The 12,655-nt window shown below is 39.4% G+C and overlaps 1 protein-coding gene across 5 annotated transcripts in view; it reads left to right on the top strand.

Moving 5' to 3' along the window:
* The window catches only part of NRG1 (neuregulin 1), a 219,196-nt gene that overhangs the window by 199,032 nt on the left and 7,509 nt on the right, over positions 1-12,655 (top strand). For 4 of the 5 annotated variants that reach the window (XM_007466131.1, XM_007466132.1, XM_007466133.1 and 1 more), the window contains 2 exons: positions 10,711-10,813; positions 12,272-12,398. In XM_007466131.1, coding sequence (XP_007466193.1) covers positions 10,711-10,813; positions 12,272-12,398 — 230 coding nt within the window. Of the gene's footprint in view, positions 1-5,999; positions 6,024-10,710; positions 10,814-12,271; positions 12,399-12,655 lie in introns of all 5 variants that reach the window. The other variant, XM_007466130.1, reaches the window with a different exon arrangement.

The raw sequence follows: 12,655 nt of genomic DNA, 5'->3' as shown, positions 1-12,655 counted from the left end.
TTTCAGTAATAATTTTAGGAAAATTGTTTTTTAAAAATATTTATTAGTCACTTTGAAATGTCACAGTTCACTGCTAGATATATATTTTTTAATGAGAACTGGGAAATTTTGATTGATTTCTGTGGCTTCATGAAGTCTTGGACATCATTCCTAAAAGACCCAATTCACATTGTATATAATTGCACGGATAACTAAACTATGTATTTCTCCTGCTTTTGTGAACGAGGACTATAGCTTTTAATTCTGGAGCTTTCAAAGCATTATATTTAAAATGGATTCCATATTGTTATGCATTTAGATCAAAGGTTGACAAATTTTTTTCTGTAAAGGATCAGATGGTACATACTTCTGTGTTTGCAGACCATACCATCAGTGTCGTAACCACAGAAAACTTGGCCACTGTAGCACAAAAGCAGTCATAAACAATGCATGAACTCATAAGCATGGCTGTGTACTATTGAAACTTTATTTACAAAAGCATCGTAATGGATTTGTCAACCTCTGATTCAGATTGTCAATTTCTCACCCCAAGAAATATTTCACATAGCATATTAGGGTATAAATTCATGTAACACAAGGAACAGTGATAGCAATTGGTCATTTGGGGGCTGTAAAAGAATGAGATTTGACTCTTACTTGTATACGTGCAAAGAATAAGATTCTGTTCCTTATGTTAACAGACATGGAAGAATAAAGAAATTTCATATGCATTATGGGGAGATTAGGCCCATACTATTCAAACGTTTTTTTTTTATTTAGTGAGGTGGTGCTTATTATGTATTTACAAAGGCTACAGATCAAAAATTATGTTACAGACCATTTTATGTTGTGAAAAATTGGTAAATTGGCATTGCTAAATTTTCAAACACGGTCTCCCCTTTATTCAGAATCTTTAAAGAAAATGCCTTTAGTGGACAGAATTGTTCTCTCTACAGCTGTAGAATATTGTTACAAAGGTAGATAAGATGGAAAGTAAAAACAGAAGGTAAAAGTAGAATTTTACTTAATATAGTAATTTCTTTTAGAAATGTGTTTGTATTCAAATGACATAGATTTAGCAAATCCATGTGACTGTGTAAATTCAATACATTTATATTTTAGAATTTAATGAAAATTCTGAACATGTGCATTGTACTTAAATTTTTGGAATACCATTGTGCACTGAAAGCAATGTTCAAGTACCAGATAGAGAAAAGCATTAAAAAATGAAGATACTCCCCCAAAATGATAATGCAGTGAGATCTGACGGTAATAACCTGAGAAAATGTTCTCAGCTTCTCTTTTAGACCATTTTCTCTTTCATAAGATATAATTTTAAAATAGCTACTGTGTATTTAATCTTAGTGTGATTCCTTGAATAAATTCTTTAGTAAGCTTTCAGTGGCACTTTTGGAAGATGTCCAGGAAAGCAGCATTCATTTTTAACCTGATTTAACAAAGATTGATAGGAAGCACATTTATAAACAAAATCTGTAGTGACTATGCATCAGCGCTGCCTCATGTCTGGAAAAGCAAGAGCTTCCAATCAGAAACTGCTTTCCAAAATTGTCTTGCCCAGAGTTAATTTTCTAACTTCCATGTCTTAAATTCTCAATGTTTATTTCTGCAGACCTTCACATAGAAGGCAGGAAAATAAATGTTTGCTGCTCTGAGAACTTTATGTTCAAGTAACAATGAAGGCTACACAAAAACTAAAAAGTGTTGCCACCATGGTAATGTTTAAAATTTATTTATTGGTGTTCATAAAGTTTGAAATGCATAACATACATTTTAAAAGAAAATATATTCCCCAGCTTCAAAGAGAAACATTGTTCAACTTACCAAACTACATTTTCAGTTGAAGAATCACATTCTAAAAGAATGTACAATTTTTTAAATGCTTATTAACACGTAACTTACATTATTAGGATTTAATACAGTTTGTCTGGTCAGGGTGTCCCATGGGACATTTATTGATTTATAAAAACTGATTTAAAATATAAAAGAAAGGAATACATGTATATTTTATAGAGCGTTCTTGAAGGAAGCCATTTTCCTTGAAATAAAACATATTTATGATACTTTCTAGGAAGATATTGTCAAGGTTAGTCAGCTTCAAATTTCACCCTTCTTGACACAGAATCCCTACTTGAAAGGATTGTGTTCATCATTTTGTGTGTGTGTGTGTGTGTGTGTGTGTGTGTGTGAGAGAGAGAGAGTGCGTGTGTGTCTGTGTGTGTCTGTGTGTGTGTGTGTGTATATATATATATATAGACAATTGATAATCAATTTATAGACGTTATAGAAAAAAAGCACTCACAGCTTCAATAGTTACAGGCAGTATGGAGCAAATAGGTCATGTATAAACTAACATTTAATAGGAAGTAATTATAGAATAGACCAAATTATAGTCTATTTTAAAAGAGTACAATTTTAGAACTTGAAGGCATATTCTCAGAATGAGTAAACTTAGCCTTAAAAGTGTTTTTGAACCATAGGTTACTAGTGCCTAACTTTTTTGTGTTGACTTTTCTAAATGTTTTAAAAACTTTCTGAAGTTATTAATTTCTTTATCAAACATGTGTATCTTGCTGAAAGTAGAATAAAGACACATTCAACCTATGACAAAATTATCATTAACTCCAGCTGAGCGTTAGTGAGATTTCACTGTGTGTGTTTTTGTGAATGCATCAATACTTGCTCATGGCATATGGAAACTTGGAAGGAAGGAGAGAGTTTCCTATTACATTTCAAAGGGCTCAGTGGCAATATGGGTTGGTATATGTGAAAAAAAAAAAAATCTACATTTGTAAAGGTAAGTCGAAAATTAGAAGTCAGATGCTAAATTGCTCCCATTTAGAAATGACATTGACAGGACCCCTCTAGAAACCTCAGAGGGGCAGAAAGTCAAGAGGACACATACCTCTTTGAGATTATTTGCATAAGGAGACCCAAGATGTTAAGGAATAAAATCCTGAATGTCTTCAAATTTAACAGAAATTATAATTGCATGTACGGACAATTTCAGTTTTTAAAAAAGTTGTTTTCTTGTTCTTTTCTCTAATGCAATTGAAAATTTAAATTAACCTACAGGTTAAGCAGTTTTCTTCAAACTATTATAAAAATCCTAAAACAAAGGATTAGCGAGTCAATATTTAATAGTTTCTGAAGACTCTTAGATTTAAATTAATTTTTTATATTGCTTACTGCACAGCAGGAAATCACATGTAGAAAAGGAAACTAAATTGTTTACAGTAACCTTCGTGTTTTTGAATTACTAATTTAATTTGAAAAATGGAGTGGCTAGGCAGAAGTTCAATAGGAAACATATGATATGTAATAAGCCTAAGCCAACATTAGATTAAATAGAAAAGATAGAAAGTAATGACCTCTTCAGAAAATGAAAAGTGTTTGTGTATCCTACTTTTCTTGACTCACAATGAAAGAAACGTAGCCACCAATAGTAAAAATAAATTAGAGTAGTATTTGCTATGGGACTAGTGTGACTGATGCATGCTTCCTCCGCTTGTTTCCTTGTTAGGGCTTATAGCCAGAAGAGATTCCAATTTTAAGTACCAATTTCCCTTTGAATTATTGAAATTGGAGCTGCCTGATATGAATGACTTCCCATGAAATGAAATTAGAGTTAGGCTCACAGACTTACCTATAAAACTGTAAATGCAGTAATATGTATGCATGAGCATGCTACTAATTTCATTGAAGACTTAACCAAGCTTTCTATGCAACTAATACAGACAATTAGCAGTGTTCACGTAGGCATGGAATCATGATTCTCTTCTCTGGAAAGAGTTTCTGTAGTTATCTCTTGATTTTAACCCTTAAATTGTTACTGACGTAGGAGGAAAAGGCAAGAGATGGAGAGGGTTCTAGGGAGAAAAATTGAGTCACTTTCTCATGTAAATGTGTAAGGAAATTTATGATCAGTTCTTCGGAAAATGAATTTTGGTATCTTGATGTTCCGCAGTTTATATGGAGGAAACAAATGGGGGGAAGAATGTCAGTTTGTCAAATTGAATGTTGCACAGAGGCAAGAGAAATTCGTTTGGATTGGAAAAAGTTGTTAATTTTGCTGTGAACATTGTGCAACCAAAGTAACCCTACATCCTCTGGCTTTAAATTTATGAAAAATGTAGGTGATTTGCCTGAGTACCCTGGACTCAAGGCAAAGGGAGCTCTCTGTTATATAAAGTGCCCCTTTATCATTGTTACTAGATGCACTATCTGTATATCGTCTATATATATAGATATAGATTTTTTAAACCTAGGAAACTTCATTTCCTTAAGAGGTGGCAAGTTTTTTTTAAATCTAAATTCTTGATATATCCCAGGAGCTATCAGAGTTTTGAGGCCCGTGAAATTAATCAGAAGTAAACCTACATCCATGCAGTAAGTGGCCCAAAGTAAATCTCCAGATATGTCTGTTCCCCAAGTTGTTGAACCCCTCTGCTGTTGGCCGACATACTTCGTGTCTCCTTTATTCCACAGGGTCACCCTGTGAGGCATTTATCAATATCGTAAGCATTTTGTCAACAAGAAATTAACTTGTCCAAAGTCACTGAACAGGTAAATGGCAGAGAAAGGACCTGAAACGAGGATGACTCCAAACATACTTACCTCCTCCTTTCCCTTCTCTATATGAGGGGCTTTGCTCATGTCCAAACTGACGCTTCTGTAAGAGAAATACCCCTCTCCCGCATGTTTTCAAACTTAACAGATGCCTTGTCATATTTTGGGGACTGTCCTGGTACCTCTCTAATCAGTGACCAAGGGAAGAAAGATAGACCACAGAACCCCTCTGTTTTCATCCTGCCCCTCCTTCCCACCTGCCTCTCCACCACCCACGCACAAATAAGGAAATCCTGAAGGGCCGCACGTGATGAAATTTAGTTAACAACTTTTTGTTTCAAGAATGGAATGTGTCCTTTCCAGAGGTTTTTGGTTTTTTCTGTTTGTTTGTTTGTTTTGGTTTTTTGGCCCCATTTCGTCACTTGAGCCTGTGCAGGTTCTGCTGGTCCTGCAATCCCGGTCCCTCCTCAGTCAGTTCTGCCAGGACTGTGGGCTGTGAGCACACAACTCTGAGCCCCTTTCCCTGGGCAGCCCTGCAGTTTCCCTGGGTGCCTGTGCCCTTCAGCTGTCATCTGGGCATTGGAGCTAAGCACTGGGAAGTGATCATCTAATTGGCTCTTTGTGATTTGAAGAAGTAAATTAAATTTAACTAAAGAACCCAGGAATTGCATCCTCCCCCCTCCGCCTCTTTTTTCTTTTTTCCTTTTTCCTTTTTTTAACCAGTTGAAAAAGTGAGGCATTCAGAGCTGTCCTAATGCCACACAGGAATTATATGGAAAACTGGAAGCAGGCTCCAGTGCCCCAGTGCCCCGTCTGGCTTTTTGAGCAGAAATGTTTGCTCCTTGTCATGCAAGTGGTGGAGAGAGTAGAAGGTTTGGAGAAAAGGAAATCGTTTAAAAAAAAAAAAAAAAAAACTAAAGCAACAAGAAATATTAGAGCATAGCTATATAAATCCATCGTGATGAAATTTTCCAACCAAGTTACCTGGCTTCACCTCCTAGCTCTGCCACTGTGTGTCTTTGGGCAAAACAATTTCACCTCCCCGGAACTTCAAGTCTGCCTTTTGCAAAGAGAAGAATGAAATAATGCCAAATGCCGTCTCTGATGATAAATGCAGTGTTCTATTCCCAAATAATGAAATAGCATAGAAGAGAGTTCAGCCATACAGCTTCTCCCTCAGTAAGGTCTTTTAAGGGTTAATAAAGACACAGTGTGCTGGTATTTGCGCACCTCTTAAAAGAGAAGTTCCCTCTGTGGACTCATGGGGGCGTACCTGAGCACTGCTTCCTTAACCATCCGCCGTTTGTCTGTTCAATGTGCACGCACAGAGCCATAATAGTCGTGTGTAATGTGTTTTGGAGTGCAGTGTATTGCTCTTTTCTGAAACTTTTTCCCTTTCTTTCTTTTTTTTTGTCAACTTTCTGCATTGGCAGAGCATCTTGGGATTGAATTTATGGGTATGGACCAATCATCATTCCTTTTAGCCTGCAGAATTTAGAGCCTATGAGCTGAAACCCTTCCCCCCCCCCCCCCGCTGTCTATTCTTCCCTTTCAGTTCCTAACTAATTTCCTTTCTCTTTAGAAGGGATCATACAGCTATAACAGTGATTTCTTTGCTTTCAATCTATGGTTAGTTTACCAACGTGGTACTGAGTGCACCAGCTTGTAGATTCCCAGCTTTCACTTAGAGTTTAAAATCACCTTACCTGCTGCAAATTCACATATATCCCATGTCCTCTGACCCACTGGTTGATCTGGCCGTGCTGTTATTTCCGAGCTGGGGTACGTTGGAGTGGTTTATAAGGCTGTAGGAAGAACCAAACCAGAAGCCTGAGAACAGAAGAATCTTTACATACATCAGTGTAAGCTCCACGTTTTAGGCTGATGAGAGCTTGACATACAATGTAAAACTCATCTGTTAATATAGTAACATCTTAATCTGCAACATAATATTATATGCATAGACTTGGATTACTCTGCCTTTCTGGAGATACTCAGGCACTGCTCCAGTCAATTTCATGATCTCATGAACAAGGAAATAGAAAACAGAATGAAATAGCCTTGTGCTATTTTAGTTGGAAATTCTAGCACTAACAGAATTAAACTTGAGTCACTATATCCCAACAAGTAATCAAATAGACATTTTCACACTGCAAATGTAAAATATCTCCTATGAGCATGTGTATTGGGGGCATACTTCTTTGGAAAGCCTTCACCCTAAAGAGTTGGGAGAAAAGGCCAGTCTTGGGAGGAAGGGGAAGCCATTCTATTCTTCCAGAGGCTCCACAGTGCAGGCCCCCAGGAACGTGACCGTCGGTCAATAAAGCGATGTCCTCATTACAGGAATATCTGGTCCCCAACCAGCTGGTGTCAGTGACATCATGCGGTGAGAGCATCTTATAGCTGTTGCTTTTGTTTCAATGATAACATCACAGTCTACACCTAATGTACTTCCCATAACTTGTGGAAAATCAGGTTGTTACAGGCTCTATCCATTCCAGGGATAGAAACTCAATTAATTGCTCATTGCCCCCAAAAATATTCCAAGAGAAAACTATTCATTTGATGGGAATAGCCCCACGTTCATGTGAGTGGTCCTTTGCACATCAGAGAACGTCACCCAAGAGTAAGGAACACAAGAGGTCCCACCAACATCCCGCAGGGGGCAGGTGGTCTACACGAGGGGAGTTATCTATTCAGGTTACTTTCCTCGGGATAAAAACTATCCCACTTCGAAAAAGGCTGATTGGCCTTACCTGAAAGGAAGAAAAAAATACCACCGTCACCTCCCCGCTTCTCCCTAACAGCATCTTTCCTGCTTTATCACTTTAGGGTATAATTATTAAATTTAATATTTCTCTTCCCAAACATTGAAGTAGGGTGATGGATATTTCAGATGTATAACCTCCCTCAGTAAGATCTGAAGGGTTAGTAAAGGCACACTGATGTGGTACCCACACCAGGGGTTACCTTGGTAACCTTAAGGTTTGACCTCTTAAGGGCAAACCTTCCAGAGGTTCCAAAGTCCCCAGCCAGCCAGAACATTCCATCCTTAAGGAAAATCCGACTTTAAAGGTCAATTAAAATGGAGACAGCCAAGGCTTCTGTCTCTTGGCCTAGCCAGATCAGTCTGAAAAACATGCTTGATCTGGTTCATTCAGTGCATCCAGCCAAACCATAAAGACTCAGAAGTGTTTCAACTCATTAATAAGGCAGATCCGCCAACGAGCCTGATGGATTCTTTTTTTCAACGCTGCCTCTAATCTGTTCTTGTCCTATTGACCCTGTCACACTAGGGAAAAAAATAAGGCGGGGGGGAAAGGGTTTTTTAAAAAACTCGTTGTTTATATTATTGTTCGTCAGGTATTTCTCTTTGAACACATTTATTTTGTGAGGGTCACCTCATCTAGTAAACCATTGGAAAATCAGAAACTTAGATGAAAAACATTTAATGCAAACATGCTGATGTGAATGCAGAACCCTAATCCACATCTGTGTTCTAGGGCCCTTGGTTTTAATTAGTTCATTTAGCACTTTTCTTTTGCCCTTTGGCCTTTACTGGGCTGCCTTTCTATTTCCATGATTGATTTTCCTGGAAAAACTGTGTCTTCTGACATAACCTAGGAAGAATGAGCAAGTCATCATATACGATTTGTTCGCAAACCCAAATTAGTCTATTTTATAATTAACAACCACCAAAAAACTTGCCAAAGAGTCCGTGAGAGGCTCGATGCCTTTCCCCCTATGGCCCTTGGCTAGGTCCTCTTTTTGCAGTGTGCAGAAGCAATTTCCCAGGTTTTTCTCAAGATAGAATGGGAAGATGGCAATACTGCCAAGTGCTTGTCATTTGAAAAGAAGAAAAAAATAGAGTAAGCGAAAGAGGTATAGTAGGGTCTTCATTTTCTAGGCAATGATGCTTTTGCACTTCTGGTTTGTAAACCAGTTCATCACAACCAAAGGATCCCTGCTCTGTGTCCTGCATCCCTGGAGAAGGACCAGTGAGTGGGGCGATGCCTTTGCTGTTTAGACTTAGTGCTGAAAACTGATCCGGGTGCCCGGTCCAGGCGGAGGCCCCAGGGATATCAGCTCACAGATTAACACCTTATGAAATTGAATTCCCTGTCCTGTGGCTATGTGGGAGGGGAGGTAAGAGGCAGCAGACACTCGCAATTAACATACAAGCATCCACGTGCCACGTCCTCATTTGACTTTTGCGGCACAAAAGTACATGACACCGCTCTATGTCTCCTGGTGCGTTGTCGCCCCGCAATGCATCAGCTGCACCAGCTGCTTTGCTTTCTAATTGTGGCTTCCACGTGACCGCCAGTCTAGGTTAGGAGTTATGCTGTATGGGATAACCCTTCCAAATCTGCATCCACCTTTCCTCCCACCCCAGCACTTCCTCCCTCTGGTTTTCTTTTATGTATTTATTTTTCCTCCCTTAGTACCAGGCATGCTGTGCCAGGGACTTCAGATCGCTCCTTCACTTCTTAATCTTGTTTTCCCTCCTACCTGGCTTCCTCCCTCTCTCCGTCATTCTGTCAGCCCGTCTGTCCTCTCAGTTTGTTTCTTTTCCACTTCCGACACTCTTGGTTTGTTTTCGTATAATCTCTGCAGCATTCTGGTCTCTTTTACTTCTTTCTCTCCCTCCTGTTAATAATCAGTGCTCTTATTAATTTGATTTGACAATGTTCCTGACCTGTTAACTGGAATTTGATTACCATGGGCTTGGCTTGTAGGAAATGTTTTGTTTAATGATAAAGTCTACTGTATCATAGAAATTAAATTGCACTTTTTCATTTCAAGAAGACTTCCAGCGACTTGCCCTCTCTCAGTAGAGAGAAAAATGTGGTTGCTGAGACAGAGAATGTAAACTGAAAATGTTCCATAAGGCCCCATGTTGATGTCCAGATAAGAGACCTTCATCAGTAAAATATTCCCCAGTTCTTGACCAGCTTGTTAATCAGAAGAGCAAATACACCTCACACCGCTTATTATGCATCAGTTGAGTTTTCTTTCTCATTGAACACGTGAATATCTCCCAATAATACGTGTGATTGGACTGCTTGGAAGCTTAGCTCCTAAGAGGATCAGGTTCACCATTAAATCAGCCAATCTTGTTAAGAACCTGACCTACCATAGTCTAAGCAAGTTAGCCCCACAAAACCCGATTGGCAAATAGAAAGCCTTCCATGAAGCAGAAACTGGTTGCATTGGGGATACAGCAGTACCTTCACCTGAAAGTTCTAAGCATCCCATCTCCTTAGTGCAACCGACATTAGCTAATTGGCCAAGTTGGTCAATGCAGGAGAGTACAATCTATTTCAAATCATGTATCATTTGTGCCAATCGTTTTGTAGTGCCATAAATTAGGTCTCTAAGTACAACTGGTGAAGTAATAATAATTGTTCCTCAAAGGACAAACCTTCATCATGGCCCAGGACGGGACGATCCCACCCATGGTATGCGGTTTCTCTGATACAGTGCCCTGCTACTCCCTGTCATGGTGCTTATGTTCGCATTTTACTGTTAAATCATAGGGATCCTGCATCAGTTTTGTTGCTAACTACAAGTCAAGCTCATGTTTGCAAATGTCTTTGATTTTCTTTTTTTTTTTTTAAGTTAGAAGTGGCTCTTTGTAAAGACCACAGGAATAGGAAATAGCTGGGAAATCCAAAGAGGCTCAGGGTGAGGGAGGGGAGGGGGCTGGGAGGATGGCAAGAAGGAAAGAAGGAGACAGAGGGTCCCAGTGGTGCCAGTGCCGGCTCCTTTTACTGGTGTTGATTCCTGTTGTCTTTGCAAGAGATTTTTTAAAAAAATAAAATCTACAGTTTTAACCAAATCATTATTTTATAATTCATGTTTATGATGTGCCAGTTTAGTACACATATATCTATAACTTATCATTAAAGTAATTGAATAATATCATTTTTTAAATTATAAATGGCCCCCAACGGGCTTTGCCATTTTATGCTCAAAATGTAGTGCAGAGTATGCTGCACCTTAAGTACGTCTGCAAGAGAAATGAAGTGTCCCGTGTGTATTTTCTTGTGAACGTGGACAATACAGCATGCCAACTGTTCAGTTCTAAGTCCCGGCAAGGGTCAGGGACATTTGCTGACGTCTGCTCTCGTCCCTTTCCAGAAGCAGAGGAGCTCTACCAGAAGAGAGTACTCACCATCACCGGCATCTGCATCGCGCTGCTTGTGGTCGGCATCATGTGTGTGGTGGCCTACTGCAAAACCAAGTAAACGCCCTCCTCACCCCCTCTCTCCTTAGCGCACAGACAGCCTGGCCGGCAAGCTCCACTGCTTAGTCTTGAAAAAAGGGGGTGGGCGCCACAGAGGGATTTTCTCCTTATTTTTTTCCTCCCGAATAATCCATTTTGAGGACCTTTCCTAATCACGTACATTAGAAAGCTTCGCCTATTTGTGTGAAAGTCTTCAGCAGACTTCTGATAATTGACCACAGTCCCACGACCGAAGAAAGGGTGGGAGGGACAGGGTTGCACAGGGACACACGCAGGTGTCTGTGGGGAAGGAGCGTGTCATCTCACTGCTGAGGACACGTCCAGCTGTACTCAGACTTAGGGGATAAAGGGAGCATTTGGTGCTGTTTGAAATGCAGGGGTTTTAAAAAATATGATCGTGGTGAATTTTCAATTCCATCTAATTAGGTGACGGGTTCCAATGCTCCCAAAGTGAGAGATGTACAAAAGGAATCTCACAGGAGTAGAATTAAGCAGAACTTGCTTTGAAAGAATAAACGAGAAACATGAAGACAGATTTGTGTTCGCTTTGTTGGTCCTTTAAGCTGGGTTCATGTTAACAAATACAATTACCGTTTGACATGAATTCTTTTCATTTTTCTCTCATACATAGAACTTCTGCTTCAAGGCTGAAATAATGTTATTAACAGTTTTGTTTTATTTTGTCGCTTCATCGTATAAAATCTTGAGCCAAAACTAGTCACGGGACTAATATTACGATCCAAGTTGAGGAACAAAGACAATATGCTCCTATGGCATAAAAGTAAGGGCATGGATGGCATTTTCTTAATGTCCCAGGATTTAGTATGTTGTCAGAAGTGAGCAAGCGATAGAGATAAATAAGCCTTCACGGAATCCACCTTATGAGTCTTATTGTATTCAATCTGAATGTGTGAATATTCGTTCCCTAGTTACAGAAAAACGTGGTAATAGAGTAGGATCATATTATAATTGTGCCAAAACCTACCGGCAAAATAAGTACGTATCTTCACGCACGTACAGTTCTATACATACACACACTATGTGTGATGCACAGATTCAACACTAACTGCATTTTCTTGAAAGACACACAGACAGGCAAAACTATAAATGAAAGCAACCTTGTCAGTTGCATAGCATGAATTGTTACCTAAGACAAATGACCATCGGTAAGACTTAGGCAAAGATGGATTGATTAGGAAAGCTGGGGTATTAGCCCCCTCTCAGCTTGACTTGTCTTCTTTTTTTTTTTTCTTCTCTCTGAGCAGTCCAGTTCAATTTCTGTAAGAATCCCGTGCAGCTTCTTAAATCCGCTTGCTAAGAATAGATGATTCCCCTCCTGAGATGAAATGGCACTCCCTCCCAAGCCACTGCCTTGAGTTGTGTGTTGGTAGAGAGTTGACTGTACTGAAAAATGTAAATAATAGAAAAAATAAATGCTCCTTTTTTCCTATCCAGGAAGCAACGGAAAAAGCTTCATGACCGGCTTCGGCAGAGTCTCCGCTCTGAACGAAACAACATGGTGAACATAGCCAACGGGCCCCATCACCCCAATCCACCCCCCGAGAACGTGCAGCTGGTGAATGTATGTTGACTCTGGCCAGTGGAAAAGCTCAGCATCTCTCCTCTGTTCAGTCACCTTGAAGTTTATTTTCTAAAGCTCTTAGGCTCTTAGCTGCTGCCATTAATCACCAGGGCTTCCAGGAATCCAAGGTTTCGCCAAGAGAAAATAACGGGAACATTGTTTTAAGTGGATTTGGTGACTGTAAAACCAGCACGTTTCCTCTTATAAAGTGTTCATTAAGGGATCGGAATAATCGTGTTGGGTTTGTTCTGTAGGGA

Source organism: Lipotes vexillifer, unplaced genomic scaffold (assembly GCF_000442215.2).
Source record: "Lipotes vexillifer unplaced genomic scaffold, Lipotes_vexillifer_v1.1 scaffold696, whole genome shotgun sequence".
Taxonomy (NCBI): domain Eukaryota; kingdom Metazoa; phylum Chordata; class Mammalia; order Artiodactyla; family Lipotidae; genus Lipotes; species Lipotes vexillifer.
This window is presented reverse-complemented; position numbering and strand designations above follow the sequence as displayed.